We start from the raw sequence: 16,423 nt of genomic DNA, 5'->3' as shown, positions 1-16,423 counted from the left end.
ATGAAAGAATGGGATGTTGTCTTTAACAAACCAAGAGCAACAATAGTTTCAGAACAAGAATGTAGACAGAAACTTAAGAAAATAAAAGTCGTACAAGTTGGCATGAAGATGTTAGATGCTTGGGATATCTTATTGTCAAAGTTAGAAGATTTTTCAGTTCGTGGTATAAAGTTCTATACACCTTCTCCAAACTTCTATTCTATCTTCACTGGATATAAATATGAACAAGTAGAATGGAAAGAAAATATTATAGAAGCTTGGTTAGACCATGTCAAAGAAATTATATGCAATGGAAACGAAAAGGTTTATGAGTATATCTTATGTTGGTTTGCAAACATCTTACAACATCCAAGTGCTAAAAATGAAACTGCTCTCATTATAATTGGAAAACAAGGAACTGGTAAGAACACATTCTTTACAGATATCTTATGCAAACTGTTAGAGGGCTATTCGAACCCGAATATGACAAACATAGAAAACATCTGCGGTAAATTTAACTCCTCAATAGAGAATATGAAACTTATAGTTTGCAATGAACTTCAAAGTATAGATACAACAAAAGTTTTGAACTCAGATGCTTTGAAGAGTCTTATAACAGACAAAGTTGGAGTTGTTGAAAGAAAGTATAAAGACCAAAGAGTTTGTGAAAATGTTGCAAACTTCATTATGGTTTCAAACAATGTTGTTCCGATGAAGTTAGAAAGTTCTGACAGAAGATATGTAGTTGTCAGAACGTCAGAAGCTCATATGCAAGATACAGAATATTTTGACGACTTAGCAGAAACTTTGACATCTGACTTTTACAACCACTTGTTCTCATACTTTATGACATTAGATATTTCAAAGTTCAATCCAAGACAAATTCCACATACCGAAGAGAGACAAACATTGTTAGAAGCAAACAAGAGTGTATATGAACTGTTCATAGATGAAACTGACTTTGAGTGTTTAGATGAAAGGTCATTGTACGATTCGTATAAACAATATTGTCAAGAATATGGTTATATGCCAGCGTCTAAACGAACATTCTTGGCAAATGTCAAAAGTCTTTTAGACGTACAGAATGGTGTATATACAAAGAAAATTTTTTATGAGTAAATTTAAAAAAAATATTTTTTTATCCGATAGAAAAGATGACGAAATATATTTCAGTAAACAAGTACATGTCAGGACTTAAAGAAGAACTAGACCCATTCACATATTTGAATGTTTACTTCTACCATTTTGAAAAGTCTTCATTCAGCAAAGTTTGGAACATCGAACCAGTTAAGTTTGCTATTGTGACTAAAAATGGTGCGAAATTTGAAGACTTAGACATAGAAGGTTTGTTAGCAGTCAAAGAAAATTTTGACAGAAGGTTCTCAAACCTTAAAGAAGGCAAAGCATACAAACTTGTTATACCTTATGAACCAAAGAAGACAGACGACTATGAATATTATGAGTCTAAGATAGTTGAAGTTCAAGGTAAATTGGGTAAAAAGATTTTAGAGTCTAAGCCAGTGTTTGCTCCTAAAGAGGAAGAGAACATTGACATTGACCCAGAAATGTTCTAAAAATAAAATTTTATTTTTACATGTCAAATTTCTTTTTCTCTGGAACTGGTTCAGGTTCTTTCTTCTCTTCTACTTTCTTCTCTTCTACTTTCTTCTCTTTCTTTTCTCTCTTCTTCTTTTCTGGTGGAGTTATGTCAAATTTCTCCGAACCATATTTATGTAAAAGTTCTTTGTCCTTTAATAGCTTATCTATTCTGTTTTCTGTTTCATCTTCAAGAACAGCGCATGTGTCTTCTTTGCATTCTAAGAACTTTTGTTGGACTTCATCTTTCCAATCGGCGTCATCTCTGTCAACAAGTCTGTCATTGACAAATTTTAAGACTGCTCTTTGTAATGTTTTATGGTTCTTGTCATATTCCCAGAAACAGAACTTTAGAACAAATTCACCTTTCTTGTTTACACTATGTAAGATTTTATGGTCGACAGATGTTTTGCTGTCGAAAAGCTTGTCTCGAATATAGATAGCGAAATCGCTAGACATTTTCTAAAAGATAAAAATTTTAATTTTTCTAAAAATATGTTAGAAAAAAAGTTTGCTGACATTGACAAAAAATTTGAGAATGTTTTAAACAAGAACAAGAGGAAGTTAGAAAATGCTCAGATAAAGCCTATACATGAAAAGTTCTTATTTGCTCAGAATGGTATAACAGGTCTAATTGCACCACCTGGGTCGGGTAAGACTTTCACTTATCTTAAAATGGCTGCACAACAACAAGAACTAGATGAGAAGAACCCATTCTATGAGTTAGTTGTTATTTGTAGTACTTCTGGTCAATTTGACCAAACCGTCAATTCGTTCAAAGATATTATAAAGAAGTCTAAGTTAGTATGTATAAAGGATACTGAGTTGTTAGATTGGATAAAGAAGTACCAAAGAAGAGTTTTGAAGTACAATGCTATAAATGAGTATATAAATTCGAAGTTTAAAGACCCAAATGAGGAAATGCAGAGAATATTAGAGAAGAAACACTTCAGAAACAAACAGAAAGAGATAGAATACATTTCGAAGAAATTGCAATCTTACGATTGGAAGACATACCCTCATAGGTGTCTTCTTATCTTAGATGACTTTGCTTCTCATCCTTTGCTTAAGAATAGAGAACAAGATATGTGTCGAATTCTTAAGAAGCTCAGACACTTTAACATCTCAGTTGTCATTTGTGTACAGACAGCAAAGAGTTTAAGTAAGGATGTTAAAAGAATACTTACTGACATTATACTTTTCCCCGGATTGTCCGAAGACGATTTCATGGAACTTATGAAAGAGTCCATGGCAGGTAAGTTTGACAGACATGAACTATGGGAGAAGTACAAAGTCATACAAGACCCTCATACTTCTTTCAGAATTCATATCTACGCAAACAAAGTTCAAATTGTAAAAAGTCAAGCGTAAAAATAAAGAGTTCATTTACTCTGCTTGTTTGAAGTTGTCAAAATACTCTGTTATTTTTTCTTTCAGTAGCGGTAAGTCTTCTTTGAAGGTAAGTATTGTACAACCTTTCATATCATAGTGTGTTTGAGGTAACGTATCTTGAACTATTTGTTTCACATCTTCATTCGGTGTCATTGAAATCGGTAAGTTTTCGCGATAGAACCAATTTCTGTCAGATTTGTAAATCTTAGCAAGGTCGTAAAAGCTTTTGTTGTTTCTTCTGACTAAATGCAACATAACCATATCTTTATCTTCTTCATTTTCCATCTCTTCAGTATAAATCATATACTTATAGTTCTTTTCCTTTCCTTTTGGTACCGAACGTGGTATTCTTTTCTGAATGTTTTTGTCTTTTGCTTCAATGACTTCATCTTTTGCTTGAAGTTTCTTTTCCATCTCTTCACGTTCTTGTCTATGAATTTCGTCAAGAAGTCTGTAAACATGCCATGCATAACGAGGCGAAGCCCACATTGCAACAGCATTTACAAGAAGTCTATGTACATAATATCCTCTTAAATTTATTGGCAAATTTTTACGATTTTCATGTGTTTTATGCATGGCCGGAAAAAGTCGGTCTAGAGAAATTTCACTCAAAAGTTCTTGTGTGCTTTGGTTTTTGAACCAGTCGTCTGCGTGTTTAGTGTCTGGAGCAAAACATGCTGTCAAAATACTTTGCATTTGGTACATATCGTCTTTGACTGAACGAATGAGACGTAACTGTTTGTTATACTGTATGTACTCGTATTCTTCATTTATAGCTTCATGAACGATAGCAGTTGTTGTGTTCTCTGATGTTGACATATCTGTCCTTACATACAAAATAAAAAAAAATATATAAAAATAAAACTAACTTTATTTTTTATTTCGGGAAAATTCATGACAAATTCAAGAGGTGAGAAAAGAGGTGAAAAAACAGGTGAGATCTCACCACTTCACCTAAACATTATTTTTGCTGAAAAAGTGTCATTTTTTCATGTCCGAAGACTCGAAGGTGCAACACTTCCAAAATACCGACGAACTCAGAAGAGCAGCATGGCAGTATCTTCTTGACAACTTCTTTGAGTTCTCCAGGTACACCTTGGAAAATGCTGAAGAACTCCGACACAGAGAATTTGGAGAAATTGCACTCCAATACTACCTTGACAAACAAAGGGTAAACAAAGGGTAAAATAAGACTAAAAACTTAACGTTTAAAAAGTGACATTTTTATGAGCTCCGAGTCACCGAGAAAACTTGGTCAGATGTTAGCAGCTTACTTCCCCGAGGAGGATGGAAGCGTTACATACATCAGGTTCAAAAACAACGAACCTGGAATTGCGTACAAAATTCGCAATTACATGACCATGGAAGAGTACGAAAGGTTCCTACAAGAGAAACCAGCTCTAAACAACTCAGAAAAGAAAGAATAAAAAGTTTAACTCGTAATTGTTTATTTTTTTTACTTGTATGGGCAAGCTGCAAGAATGAAGTCGACTATCTCAGTCTTTGTCTTGACCAGTTGGACGGCTCTTGCGAGTACGTCTGTTTTGCGGTCTCCAGCTGGTGTCTGACCTTCGTAATTGCGCATGTTCTTGAGAGCTCCAACTGTAAATGGTTGTAGGATGAAGAGTCTCTCAGACTGCTTGAGGTAGTCTTCACGGTCACGAACCGAATCTGTGGTACGAGTCGAATCGGTCGATTTGAGGGAAGAGAGTGAGAGCCTGTCTTCTTCCATTGGGGTAGTAGCATACTCTTTGCGTAAGCGGTTCAGACCTTCCTCGAACTCTTGGTCTCTCTTGGATTGAGATTGGAATTGTGGGGCAGGGTTTTGCAGAAACATCCAAGGGTTGGGGAAGTAAGGCATAGGCTGAGGAGGAGGGTAGTTCGGGAAGCCTTGTGGTAGGTAGTAACCTTGAGGTGGAAATTGGTAGTAATTTGGTGGAGGACTTGCTGGAACTGAGGTTGCTGAGGAGACTGTTGTGGTTCTTTAGGTTCCTCTGGTTTGGGAATGGACTCGGTTGGTGGGACGTGGGACATCTGTTTGTGGCTTAACCGTCGGAAGGAAAAACCTTTCCTGTCGGAAGGAAAAACCTTTCCTGTTGGAAGGAAAAACTTTTCCTGTCGGAAGGAAAAACTTTTCCTGTCGGAAGGAAAAACTTTTCCTGTCGGAAGGAAAAACTTTTCCTGAAGTTCGACCAAAAAGTTCTCAATTTTCGAAAATTTGAATGGTTTACGGACGGACAACTGGAAAAACTTTTCCTGTCGGAAGGAAAAATTTTTCCTGTCGGAAGGAAAATTTTTTCCAGTTGTCGGGAAAATATTTTCCTGTCGGATGGAAGGACTCGGAATGCCAGAAGGATTTGACGAGGCAGTTTACCTAATTGAAATTAACGACTGCATAAAAGACTACTTGCGCAAGGTCATGAAGCCCAAGGTCAAGTTCACCAGTATTTCTGGAAGGTCTACACTTCAGCTCGAGACTTCGACTGGAATTCCAATTCAAATACCAGACGGGACAGCCTACGACGACATAAAGGACGCCAAAAGAGAAGCTCTTGTTAAGTTCCTAAACAAACGTCCTTGGATAAAAATACCAAACAAGGAGAACCCCCTACCCCATATGAAATTGGCAATTCAGTCTCTCCTTCGCTTCTCGGGTCAACCATTCTACATAACCTGTGAAGGCGACATCCAACCAGTTCAGTCAACCTTAACGTTTTGAGTAAAAACATTTTTTTTTCATTTTTTGAATGAAGCAAGTTAAATTCGTCCCACACCAAACTCAATGGACCGATGAAGAGTTTCAAGCTATGGTTGAAGGTGTTGAGAACGACATAGACGGCGAACTTGAAGGAGCTCAAACCACAATTGCAACCAAAATTGCACAAGTCAAGGAACAGATAGCTCCACTTAAAGCTACCAAAGCTACTCTTGACCTCATGGATAGTTACCGTTTAGATGTCAAGAGTGGAATAAGACAATTAAAATTAAAACTTCTAAACTACGAAGCTATACTCCAAAAGTTAGCAGAAATGAGAAGACTTTACCAGAGCTACTTACATGTAAGGGACTTACCTTCAAGCAGTCCGACCAAAGATGAATTTGTTGACATTGTCCCAATTTTGTCCGAAAGTCAGCTCAGATGTTTCGAACTGCTCCCAACATATCCGGAATATGAACGTTTGCCTGAACTCTTCCGCAATCTCAAAAAACGTTTTTTGGTTCTCATGTTCCAAACTTTTATCGGAAGAGACAACAAACGTTCAGAAGAAGAACAAGATATTATTTTAAACTTGTTGTATGACATAACTGTCATAACAAGCTTTTTGAAGTAAAACCGCCATTCTCAAACCACTTCATTTTTCGATGTCCGAACAAGCACCGAAGCCAAACTCAATGGCAGATGTCCTTTCAAGGTTGCCAGACAAGCGCCCAGTTCAAATTCAAATTGCCCAATTGAAAGCTCATCTGACAAACACCATTAAGACTCTCCAAAGTAGTCTTATGACAGAGATGACCAATCTCAAAGCCGATGTCCTCATGAACCAAGCTTCCAATGAGAAATGCCTGAACGATTTCACGGAAACCTTGCGCAATTACGAGAGAGAGAACCGAGACCTTGCCAGACTCATCTACCGTTTCTTCGAAGAGATAGACGCCATCTGGAAGGTACTCGGAAAGGACAGAACATGCAACACCGTACTTCGTGAACACAGAATTGCCGAAGGTATTATCAAAGAAGAGGAAGAAGAGGAAGAAGAGGAAGAAGAAGAAGAGAAACACGAAGAAAAGGAAGTTTGGGCAACCCTTGTTGCCGATGACGCTTACGAAATTTCCCAACCCTACCCATACCAAATCCGCAACAAGGAGACAGGCAAGGTTCTTACCCCAGTCCTCAACAACTTGGGACACTTGAACCTTAACCTTCGGAATTACGGTTCAATTTCCATGGGCAAGCTTGTCGCAATTCAATGGGTTCCAAATCCAGACAAGAAGACGAGGGTCAGACACATTGACGGTGACAAGCTCAACAACCGTAAGGAGAACCTCGAGTGGTTCTAAGAGTAAAAAAATTTTATTTTAGGGGGAAACCCCAAGTAAATTTAGGTGTTTATTTGGATAAGTATGTTAAATTAAGGGTAATTTGCAAAATTAGTTCCCGACCTTTGAATTGGGCTCTTTCGTTATCCCAGTTGCGTAGGAGGTCGTCCCAGAGGAGTTGGTAGAATTGCCAATCCAAGGACGATTTGTCCTCCCAGGCATTGAGGATGTACTGCTCGTAGAGTTTCATGACCTCTGCCTTGCACCAGACACCCTCTCCCTTGGAACGTAAGGCTTCTTCGAAGTGCTCGAATGCGATTGGCTGCGTGACCATCCGAAATGACACTTTTTGTCCGTTTGGTCAATGTTCGTGTCTCGTGCCATAGTCGACGAAAATACAGACAAACAGGTTGTATATGAGTTTGAGACCAAGAATGGTGTAACTCGACTTGTCCGATTCAAAGACTCCGAGGGCGACCATGAAATTAAACGGAAATTAGCTAGGAAGGAATATAAAAATTTTTTATTTCATGCAATGTTTTATTTCTGTGCCGTCTTCAAGTATGCCCCAGTACTTACGCTTGGAGAGGACATGAACTTCGGTGAAAATTTTGTCCAATTTGAATTGACCATCTTTTCACCGACCATTCCCATTTCAATGAGTTTGTTGTATCCTTCTTCGTTCGTCATGAGTGCGTCAATGTTCTCATAGTAAACCTTCACTTTGGATTTGACTTCGGAGAAGAATTTGTTGTAGTTGTCAAGGACTGCCTTTGCGAACTGAGGGTAAGACCAATGTTCGACAATAGGTTTTTAATGTGGTTACTAAGCCACTTTGACCTTGAGTGAATTCGTACTTCAAAACAAAAGGGAAAAAACCTTTCAACAAAGTTGTCGACCTTCTCATAATGTTTACTCTTCATCTCTTGAGGTTTCTTAATGGAATATCCCCATGTCGAATTCATAAGCAATTTGAGTGTCATTGCAAGTTTGGGTTTGAAGCTTTCCTAATATCATACAGTTGTTGTATGACTTTTCCAACTGTATAGTTCCTTCCGGGAACTCACCATCTTCGTTTGGAATTCCAGTCGGAATATATTGGACAAACCTCATGTATGCAGCGTTAAGGTCGACATAGTATATCTTTTCATCTGAGTCGAACTTGTCGCAACCAATTGGTCCAGTTTGTGGAAATTCAAGTGAGTCTCTTATCTTCTGAGAAACTTCTCCTGTTATCTCATAAACATCGTCGAAGCAACCTGTTTCATATAAAACCTTCTGACCTAACTCAGATGCTCTCCAATACAATTTGACGTCAATTGGATGTCTCAATGGAAGTTTGTTTATAGCATCTTGAAGTTCTTGCAACCTCATTGGGAGTTCTTCTGGTTCAGGTTGGTATCCGAACAATCCAACTCCTTGTGGAATTGTGTACTTCTTTTGTACTAGAACTTTGTCTGGAACAACTTTTGGTCTTGCTAACAATGAAAAGTTTGTTTCGTCTTTTGGTACAAAAGTTTCTGTCAGCTTGTCATCTGGAATTGGTTCCAACAAACCTTTCTCGAAAAGAATGTTTACAGCTCTGACAATGTTGCACTTGCCTTTTCCGAACAATGGGTTTGTAAGACTTTCGTTCAACATGAAGTGGTTGTGGACAATTGCAATCTTCAACCATGGTAAATTGAACTCAACAACATAGTCGTCATGTGAAGAACCTTTAGCTGTAGGTATGTTGACTCGGATATTGACATTTGCCAACGGTGCAATTTTTGCCAATTGACCTCTGAGAATGTACCTTGTCTTCACACATGACTCAAGATACTTCATCTTCTCATCTGTAACAAGACCAGAGTTCCTGAGACATGTAAGAATGCAAGGTTCATTGACAATTGTTTCAATTGAATTGTAAATTCCATACCTTGTCAAGTCAATGTCAGACTTATTTATGAACGGAAAGTATCCAGCATGTTGTCTGACTGCTTGAGGGTTAGGTTGGTACCATTCGAACTTGACACTTGCAATTCCTTCAATTGCATTCAAAATGTCTGAGTCGGAGTCAACCATTTGTTCTCTCTTTGTAGTCTTGAAAGCGTCAAGAAGTTTTGCAGCTGTTTGTTCATTGCCATTTGCATAGTAAATGTGACCATCCAAATCTGTTATGGTCAATCTGAGATTGTATCCTTTCTTATTTCCGTCTTGAATTGCAGCAAGTACTCCCATGAAGCCTTCTTTGTTCTTTCCTTCGTCAAAGTTTACTGTAAAGGTTCGACCAGATGTAATTTGACTTCTAACTTCACGGTACTTCTCATATGCATATCTTGTTCTTTCCATGGGAGCATGACCATCCTCTGCACTACCTTTTTTCCTTCTCAAAGGATGCAATTGTTCGTCATGTTTCCAGTAGAATCTGGCAAAGCCGTCGTGTCCTTCAACTTGAGGTTCACTAACATCGAAAGGCATGTTCATAAGACGTTCTTCTTCTAACCTCTCTAGTCTGTTTGGATAATTTGCACGTGCTGTTTCCAAATCCATTTCGTAGCGAAGACCAGCCAGTTTGTCATAGACTTTTATGGGTCTTCCCTTCCTATATTTAAAATTCTTCGAAACTCTCCAACCATATCTTTGCAACTCTGCTTTTATTCTAGCAGATTTTCTATCCATTCTATATGGGGGCATTTTTATAAAAATAAAAAAATGTTTTTTTCTTTACTTTACATAACCGCCTGCTGCCATAAGTCTTTGACGCCAACCCATACCAGCTAATGAAGGTTGACTTGGTTTAGTTTCCAAACTAAACTTTGGTTTTGGTTTATCTTCAGTTTTTGGTTTTTCTTCTTCTATCGGTTTTTCGTCACTTTTCGGTTCCTCTGACTTTACCTCACCTGCAGGAACAGTTGTGTCGTTAACATCTTCATAAATATCATATGCCATTTGTTTTTGTTTTCCTTTCAACTTTTTGTGTTTGTTGTAAAGTTTAGAATATTTTGACTCTAAGTCAATGAGATGTTCTATAATGAACTGTTGGTCAGTGAAGTAAACTTTCCATCTGTTGTCTCGAAAGCTCCTTCAGACTTCAATATTTTATTTGTGAGAGTCTGTTTCTTTTTTGAGATACTAGCCGTTCCATTTCTATGAAAAGTGACTTTATAGTTAGGGTTTGTATTTCCAGACCTGGCACTTTCTATTATTGAATTTTTCTCTTCATCTGTAAGTTCTTTGACAGGTTTTGACAATGGTTCTGAACTTTTTGTTTGTGGTGTCAAATCTACCGTTTCAACTTCTTCGGTCATTTCATCTCAGTAAAAAATTTTAGTTTGGTTTGTTTTCAACTGGTTGTTTAGGTTTTTTAAGTCGTCTAAAACTTCCTGAGGTATAGGAAGAACTTGACAAACACGTTGTGTAACTGCTGGAAGTCGACAAATCCATCTTGAACCCATTTGTCTCAATGCTGTATTGTTCATTTCATCTCAGTAAAAAACTTTACATTCCCCACGTTTGAGGTGGTTGAGGTTGGTTATTGTTTACCCACTGTTGTGCATGGTTATATCCTCTGTTAAAGAATCTTTCACCTTGGTCCATATAGTGTCCTGCTTGGTTATAGTAGTCATTTGCTTTGTTATAATAGTTTCCTGCTTGTCTTCCTACATTGTCCATCCATCCTTGAACTTTTCCTCTTGTTTCAGGATTTGGAAAAGATTTGTTGCATCTCGTGCTACATCCCAACCTTTCTGTACAGTTTGTATAATAGGTTGTGCTTTCTCTTTAAGTATACCTAATGTACTCAAAATCTTCCTTCCAACTCCAAATACACCTCTGGCTATTGTTCCACTGCGGGTAAAAATCTAGATGCAACTCCTGCTAATGCGCCAAATAAACCCATTTCTTATAGGATAAAAAATGACGAATCCAAACAAGGACCCCTATGTTTCTAAAGCGACAAAGAAAGCACTCATGATAAAAATCTTTAGTTCAACACCAAATGCTTGGTTTATGGATATCTTGGAAAACATTCCGAGAGTTAGAACAGATGGACCACCATACTGGCTAATATTTGTCGGTCAAAACACAAGATACTGTGAAGCCATACCATTATGGTCCAAAAATATTTTAGATGTGAAAACTGCTTTGACAATATTCGTTGACAAATACCATCCAACAAAACTGACATCTGACTGTGAAAGTTCTTTCAAATCAGATGATGTAAAAAACTATCTGCGTTCAAAAAATGTAAACCAATATTTCATTGTCGACCAAAACCATTCTGCTCTTGGTGTCATTGACGGTTGTATAAAAATGTTAAGAGACTTAAACCAACCACAAGGTGGTGAAGCAAATGAAATGTCATATGACGACAAGTATAGACACTTCTCCATGGCAAAGATGAGACAAGTTTTAAATATTTACAATAGCCGTAAACAAAAAGGTTTGGGAAACCACTCCCCCGAAGAAATGAAAAACAACCCTGACTTAGAGAAAGACTATATATTTAATAATTTAGTCAAAAGAGACAAACAAGAAAGAATGCCGGGCTTCAAACTTCAGAAAGGTGACAAAGTAAAAATAGAAATACCTAAACGCGACCCATATGAAAATACTATTGACTATGACAACAATGGGAACCCGACAGGTACTCACATTCGTGTTCGTAAAAATAGAAGAAAGTATACAAGAGAATATTATGAAGTTTTAGGCAAACATGGCAAAATGTACACACTGCAAGCAGAAGATAAAACGACTATTGTCAGACCTCGTTTCAAACTTGTCAAAGTTCAAGGTGGTATACTTTCAAAAACAGTTCCTAACAAATATAAGACAACTCCTGACGAATATGCTAAAGAAGTTGAAAATGACGACTAAGCATTTCTATACCATGCGTAAACTGTCATGTAAGGTGGCATGTAGTCTTTACTTTGTCCCGTTGTTTGCGTATATCCCGAAACGCGATGTGTATGGTTTCCTCCTCCCTCAGTGTTACTCCAGAAACAATTTATAGCAAACTTAACGTTGTCTTTAACATCATACCCTTTACCTTTTGTCATTGCTGCCCAATCCCAATATCTATGCTTATGCCAACCTGCTTGAGATGTACTTAAATCTATGTAGTGACTGTGTGCAGGTAGATTTTCACCCGAAATCGTTTTACTTCCACCTGTTTCCTTTGAAGAGTTTGCACAATACAAAAACCTGTCGACTATTTGAGTCCAAGTTCCAAAACCCAGAACTGTTTCTGGTCTGGTAGAGTTCATTGACGTATAAATAGAGCCTATAGGATATAATGTTTGAAGCATTTCTGTCTTTAATGTTTGAAGCTCTGTTTTGTCTGCTTTCTTGTCATATAAATCTTGAGCAGTGAATTTAATATTATGTTCATCCTTCATGACATAAACATCTTTACATCTAATGTTTCTCATCGTCGTTATGTCGTCATCCGATGTTAAACCTTGTGGAAAGTTAGGAGGTTTACAATATATTGCATCCCCACCAGTTTCTTCAACCGTTCCTTCAATACTTTCTATAGCAACAGTTGTAAAACTTGTATGTGTATGGTTCTTGTCTGCTTTCTTTTCAAGGCTAACGTTTAAGTCTGTTATTTCAGAAGATGTATGTGTATGTCCAACGGCACTTTTCCTGTTTAAGGTTTCTTGTAAGTTTGTAATATTTGCAATGGTATGTGTATGAGTCCTTTTAGAATATTCGTTTTCAGCTCTCGTCACTTCACTTGACATTTTATTGTCAACATATGTTTTGTCTGCTAGTTCAGGATGAGTATGTTCTTTTGTTGCATAAGCATTGTTAGCTCTTTCTTCTTCTTTTGCTATTGCATCGTCTACATATTCTTTGTCAGCTTTGTTGTCAACATCTGCTTTCAAAAGAAGTTCATTTATAGGTTTCTCGTTTAAAGTTCCTTTTGTTGGATTTATACAGACAGTATTGTTCTTCTTGTCTTGAAATAGAAACTCATCTGTCATTGGGTTTAATGTCAGTTTTAAGTTTCCTTCTTTCAATGACTCAGATATCTTAGAATAGTTTGAAAAGTTTGTTGTGTTCTTATTTAGAGCTTGCATAATGAGTTGTCGGTTGTGTTGTATTTCTCTTATGGAAGCAATATCTTTCGACATTTTTATTCTAGATAAAATATGCTTTCAATAGAAAAAGAAAATTCAAGAGTTGCTACAACTAAACCATTAGATGAACTTTTTACTAATGTCGGTCAAAAGTTTGAGACAGAGACCGTAAAGCATGAAGGCTATCGTTTTGACTACCCATTAAGATGGCTAAGAGACCCATCTGTCACAAAAGCTATTGGCTTTCGTAGAATGAAGTTCATTTCAGAAGCCATACATGGTTTCCCATTTACGGTCGGTTTTGAAGTTCGATACTATAACAAAGAAAAACGTATGTATGAGAAATTTGAACAGGGAAAACTTTTACAAGTTAGTTTGCTTGTAAACTTAGAAACAACTCTTCAAGCTTTTCAAGAAAAAATAAACGACATCTATATCGAATATGCAAACCAGTATAACATTGACGAGGGAGAGTACCATCTCGATATTATTTATGACAGGAAAAATGCAACTGTTAAAATCAATAAAATAGAAGACCTTGGAGAAAACGTTTATATTTCTACAAAATATAACAACTTGGCATGGTATAGATTTATGAGGATGTTAAATCAGCCTGCAGCATATCCAGTACACCCAGACTATTATGAAGTCGAAAACCCTAATGGAACATATGAAAATATTTTCGACCAAGATGCTATTATTGTTCATGCTTCATTTTCTGGCGCTCAAAACTCTTTCTTATGCTTGGCAAATGACTTTTACGAAAAACCTACAAAGTTATACGAACCACCAAGTGGAAGTATTTCAGACTTTCAAGTATGGTTTACTACAGATGGAAGAAAAAGAATAATTCCATTATACCATGCGTTTTACTTAGAACTTAGTTTCATATACAACTACTATCGAACGGTAAAAATATAATTTTTTAATACGGTTGAGGTGTTGGATTTGGTTGCCAACTAGACTGTGGTGCAGGTTCAGGCTGTTGTATAACAGGAGCTTGTTCTTCTGGTTCAGGGTCTTTAGGTATAATACCAACAAACTGACCTACCCTTTTACCAATATTTTTGACACCGTTTCCAAATTCCTCTTCCTACGGTTTTTATTCCATTCCATATACCTCTTCCAACTCTTCTGAAGAAGTTTCCAATACTACTGAAGAAAACCCATTTTACTATATGTAAAAAATCTAATGTCCGCCTAGTCTCTTACGTTTCCTGTTGAGTTCCATAGCATTCTTTAACTGGAGCTCATACATTCTGTTTCTCCTCTGGTAGAAAACATATTCTGGGTCAACTCCTGTGTTCGCGTCATCTGCATAAAGTTGTTTATATCCCACTTCAGGGTTTGTATAAAACTCTTTCCATCTCATATTTGCATACCATGGTGGCAAACCTAACGCAGCGTCATTTGACATGGCAGTTTGCATTTGTACATCTGTTGGCACTTGACCATAGTTTGCCATTGCAGTTTGTATTCTAACTTCATTTGGAATATTCTCTGGGTTTGGTTGTCCAGGTTGCTGTGCATTCGCTAAGTTCTGTGCGTCCATTTAATATTAGATAAAAATATCTCTTACGAGTACATATGCTGAACATTTGCAGGCATTGGTTCATCTTCATATTCTCTGTACTTTTCTGCCACGTCAAATAAATAAATGACACAATGGAAAAAACCTAAAACAAGTAGTCCTATTTCAAACCACATTTACTTACTAATAAAATTTCTTTGTTATGACACTTTCTCCGGTTTATAGGACCTCTCTCATATTCTATCTTGTCATATCTAAACTCATAGTCATGTATGTCCTCTAACCATCTCATAACGGTTTCCAAACCACTTTTATCGGATGTAAAGTAAAAGCATGGATGGTTATGTAAAACGTCTAAAGTTTCTAAAGAGTCTCTCAAAGTCCAGTCTACTTGGTATTGAAAATCCCATGTGTTATAGAACGGCGGGTCCACTATAAAGAAAACATTTTCCTTGTCTTTATATTTTTCATACAACTCTGTCCAATAACATCTCACAAACTCTATACCCTCAATATATTTTTCTATGTCCTTCTTTGAAAACATTTGTATAGTTAAGATATAAAACTTTTGACATAAGTGTTTCAATGTCATGAACTCTTATAGAACCACTATATAATAGTCTAGCAGATATACTATCCCAGTCTATATATTCTGCTTTTTTCAAAACCTCTCTCACAATATTTTTCTTATCTAATGGTATACGTTCCATCTTACCTATAGGTATCTTTTCTTTTAACTCTTTCAATATATTGTTTGTGTCTGGAATATGTTTGAGACGGTCTATATAGTTGTCGAAGTCATTGCATATAATCTTTGAGTCTGGGAATATTGTATGGCACAAATGGGATATATAGAAACTTCCACCGAACAAATCTACAAATGTTAGACCATTCGGTAGTTTCTTAAGTTCTCTCAATATAATATCTTTACATCTACTCTTATTTCCAAAGAACGGTAACGGAGGTTTTGTAAAATTCATTTATATATAATAATAAAAATGTTTTTTTCCTGAAAGTGACAGAAAAGTGACAAAGCATGAAAACATATATAATTTGTGAAAAGCGACACATTATATAATGTTTTCGACCCAGAAGAAGGCTTCTTCCCAGAAGCAATGGAGGAAGAAGAAGAGTCCTCCGAATTCACACCAGAAGACTAACAATTTTCCGAATATAAACTTCATTTATACTAAACATCTTCAGGGCTAGAGGGCACGAAGTGCCTGGAGGCCCCACTTCCTTTTTTTTTTTTTTTTTTTTTACATATTCATAATGTTTCACCCTTTCAAAGATATAATCCCCCTCCTCTCAAATAAACGTACATACGGGTGGCCTCTTTTTTCAAAAAATTAAAATTTGAAATTTTGGGCTCAAATATTAGAGATTTTTTCAACCTTCAACGATATATGTTGTCTATATCAGACCTCCTTTCTTTTTGATACTTAACATTGTTCCTAAATCTTAGCCGTTAAGGCTGTTCTGAAAATATTTTTTTTTCGAAAAAATTCGAAAAAAATTCTTAAAATTCAAAAATCCCTTAATTCCTGAGGATTTTGGAAAAAAGTTTTTACATGAACATGTGTATATCATATGAAGTATATTGATAAGGTAAAAATCAAATTTTATTGCATATTCATCGAGAAAATAAACTAACGAATCCCTCAAAATTGAGAGGGTAATCCTCCTCCTCTCAAATAAACGTACATACGGGTGCACCCTTAAGTATATCAATAATGTTTTCTTAGTTTACATATTATTGATATTTGTATCATGCTGAAATGTGAGATCAATTCGATTGTATCATCGCTTATCTTGATGTGGT

At 36.5% G+C, this 16,423-nt stretch overlaps 16 protein-coding genes and 1 pseudogene across 17 annotated transcripts, besides 2 other annotated features; 8 read left to right on the top strand and 9 right to left on the bottom strand.

Moving 5' to 3' along the window:
- Positions 1-15,862: part of a mobile genetic element that runs on past the window's edge.
- Positions 1,134-1,553, top strand: TVAGG3_0250530 (protein of unknown function, DUF4108 family; the record flags this gene model as incomplete). The annotated part of the gene is made up of 1 exon (XM_051228023.1): positions 1,134-1,553. The coding sequence occupies one exon, from the start codon at positions 1,134-1,136 to the stop codon at positions 1,551-1,553; it is 420 nt and encodes a 139-aa protein (XP_051113009.1).
- On the bottom strand, positions 1,570-2,034 carry TVAGG3_0250520 (uncharacterized protein; the record flags this gene model as incomplete). Its single annotated transcript, XM_051228022.1, has 1 exon — positions 1,570-2,034. One exon carries the CDS (start codon positions 2,032-2,034, stop codon positions 1,570-1,572), a length of 465 nt encoding a protein of 154 aa, XP_051113008.1.
- TVAGG3_0250510 (protein of unknown function, DUF4106 family) lies at positions 2,071-2,932 on the top strand (the record flags this gene model as incomplete). The annotated part of the gene is made up of 1 exon (XM_051228021.1): positions 2,071-2,932. A coding segment is annotated over one exon (862 nt), but the record flags the coding sequence as incomplete, so codon positions are not given.
- Positions 2,962-3,786, bottom strand: TVAGG3_0250500 (KilA, N-terminal/APSES-type HTH, DNA-binding family; the record flags this gene model as incomplete). The annotated part of the gene is made up of 1 exon (XM_051228020.1): positions 2,962-3,786. One exon carries the CDS (start codon positions 3,784-3,786, stop codon positions 2,962-2,964), a length of 825 nt encoding a protein of 274 aa, XP_051113006.1.
- On the top strand, positions 4,194-4,394 carry TVAGG3_0250490 (uncharacterized protein; the record flags this gene model as incomplete). The annotated part of the gene is made up of 1 exon (XM_051228019.1): positions 4,194-4,394. The coding sequence occupies one exon, from the start codon at positions 4,194-4,196 to the stop codon at positions 4,392-4,394; it is 201 nt and encodes a 66-aa protein (XP_051113005.1).
- On the bottom strand, positions 4,424-4,699 carry TVAGG3_0250480 (uncharacterized protein; the record flags this gene model as incomplete). Its single annotated transcript, XM_051228018.1, has 1 exon — positions 4,424-4,699. One exon carries the CDS (start codon positions 4,697-4,699, stop codon positions 4,424-4,426), a length of 276 nt encoding a protein of 91 aa, XP_051113004.1.
- TVAGG3_0250470 (uncharacterized protein) lies at positions 5,297-5,671 on the top strand (the record flags this gene model as incomplete). Its single annotated transcript, XM_051228017.1, has 1 exon — positions 5,297-5,671. A coding segment is annotated over one exon (375 nt), but the record flags the coding sequence as incomplete, so codon positions are not given.
- On the top strand, positions 5,715-5,985 carry TVAGG3_0250460 (uncharacterized protein; the record flags this gene model as incomplete). Its single annotated transcript, XM_051228016.1, has 1 exon — positions 5,715-5,985. A coding segment is annotated over one exon (271 nt), but the record flags the coding sequence as incomplete, so codon positions are not given.
- Positions 6,331-7,026, top strand: TVAGG3_0250450 (cytochrome B-C1 complex subunit 6, mitochondrial family; the record flags this gene model as incomplete). The annotated part of the gene is made up of 1 exon (XM_051228015.1): positions 6,331-7,026. One exon carries the CDS (start codon positions 6,331-6,333, stop codon positions 7,024-7,026), a length of 696 nt encoding a protein of 231 aa, XP_051113001.1.
- TVAGG3_0250440 (uncharacterized protein) lies at positions 7,076-7,339 on the bottom strand (the record flags this gene model as incomplete). The annotated part of the gene is made up of 1 exon (XM_051228014.1): positions 7,076-7,339. One exon carries the CDS (start codon positions 7,337-7,339, stop codon positions 7,076-7,078), a length of 264 nt encoding a protein of 87 aa, XP_051113000.1.
- On the bottom strand, positions 7,925-8,832 carry TVAGG3_0250430 (annotated as a pseudogene). The gene has a single exon. A coding segment is annotated over exon 1 (908 nt).
- On the bottom strand, positions 8,924-9,666 carry TVAGG3_0250420 (uncharacterized protein; the record flags this gene model as incomplete). The annotated part of the gene is made up of 1 exon (XM_051228013.1): positions 8,924-9,666. A coding segment is annotated over one exon (743 nt), but the record flags the coding sequence as incomplete, so codon positions are not given.
- TVAGG3_0250410 (phage tail repeat-like family) lies at positions 9,712-9,936 on the bottom strand (the record flags this gene model as incomplete). The annotated part of the gene is made up of 1 exon (XM_051228012.1): positions 9,712-9,936. The coding sequence occupies one exon, from the start codon at positions 9,934-9,936 to the stop codon at positions 9,712-9,714; it is 225 nt and encodes a 74-aa protein (XP_051112998.1).
- Positions 10,996-11,695, top strand: TVAGG3_0250400 (uncharacterized protein; the record flags this gene model as incomplete). Its single annotated transcript, XM_051228011.1, has 1 exon — positions 10,996-11,695. A coding segment is annotated over one exon (700 nt), but the record flags the coding sequence as incomplete, so codon positions are not given.
- TVAGG3_0250390 (phage tail repeat-like family) lies at positions 12,219-13,070 on the bottom strand (the record flags this gene model as incomplete). Its single annotated transcript, XM_051228010.1, has 1 exon — positions 12,219-13,070. A coding segment is annotated over one exon (852 nt), but the record flags the coding sequence as incomplete, so codon positions are not given.
- TVAGG3_0250380 (uncharacterized protein) lies at positions 13,665-13,991 on the top strand (the record flags this gene model as incomplete). The annotated part of the gene is made up of 1 exon (XM_051228009.1): positions 13,665-13,991. The coding sequence occupies one exon, from the start codon at positions 13,665-13,667 to the stop codon at positions 13,989-13,991; it is 327 nt and encodes a 108-aa protein (XP_051112995.1).
- Positions 14,260-14,442, bottom strand: TVAGG3_0250370 (uncharacterized protein; the record flags this gene model as incomplete). The annotated part of the gene is made up of 1 exon (XM_051228008.1): positions 14,260-14,442. One exon carries the CDS (start codon positions 14,440-14,442, stop codon positions 14,260-14,262), a length of 183 nt encoding a protein of 60 aa, XP_051112994.1.
- Positions 15,771-15,862: a terminal%2Cinverted (terminal inverted repeat of Maverick-3 transposon ID:TVAGG3_0250360).
- Positions 15,863-16,423: the final 561 nt, after the last annotated feature.

The sequence above is a fragment of the Trichomonas vaginalis genome, chromosome IV (genome assembly GCF_026262505.1).
Source record: "Trichomonas vaginalis G3 chromosome IV, whole genome shotgun sequence".
NCBI classification, from domain to species: domain Eukaryota; phylum Parabasalia; order Trichomonadida; family Trichomonadidae; genus Trichomonas; species Trichomonas vaginalis.
This window is presented reverse-complemented; position numbering and strand designations above follow the sequence as displayed.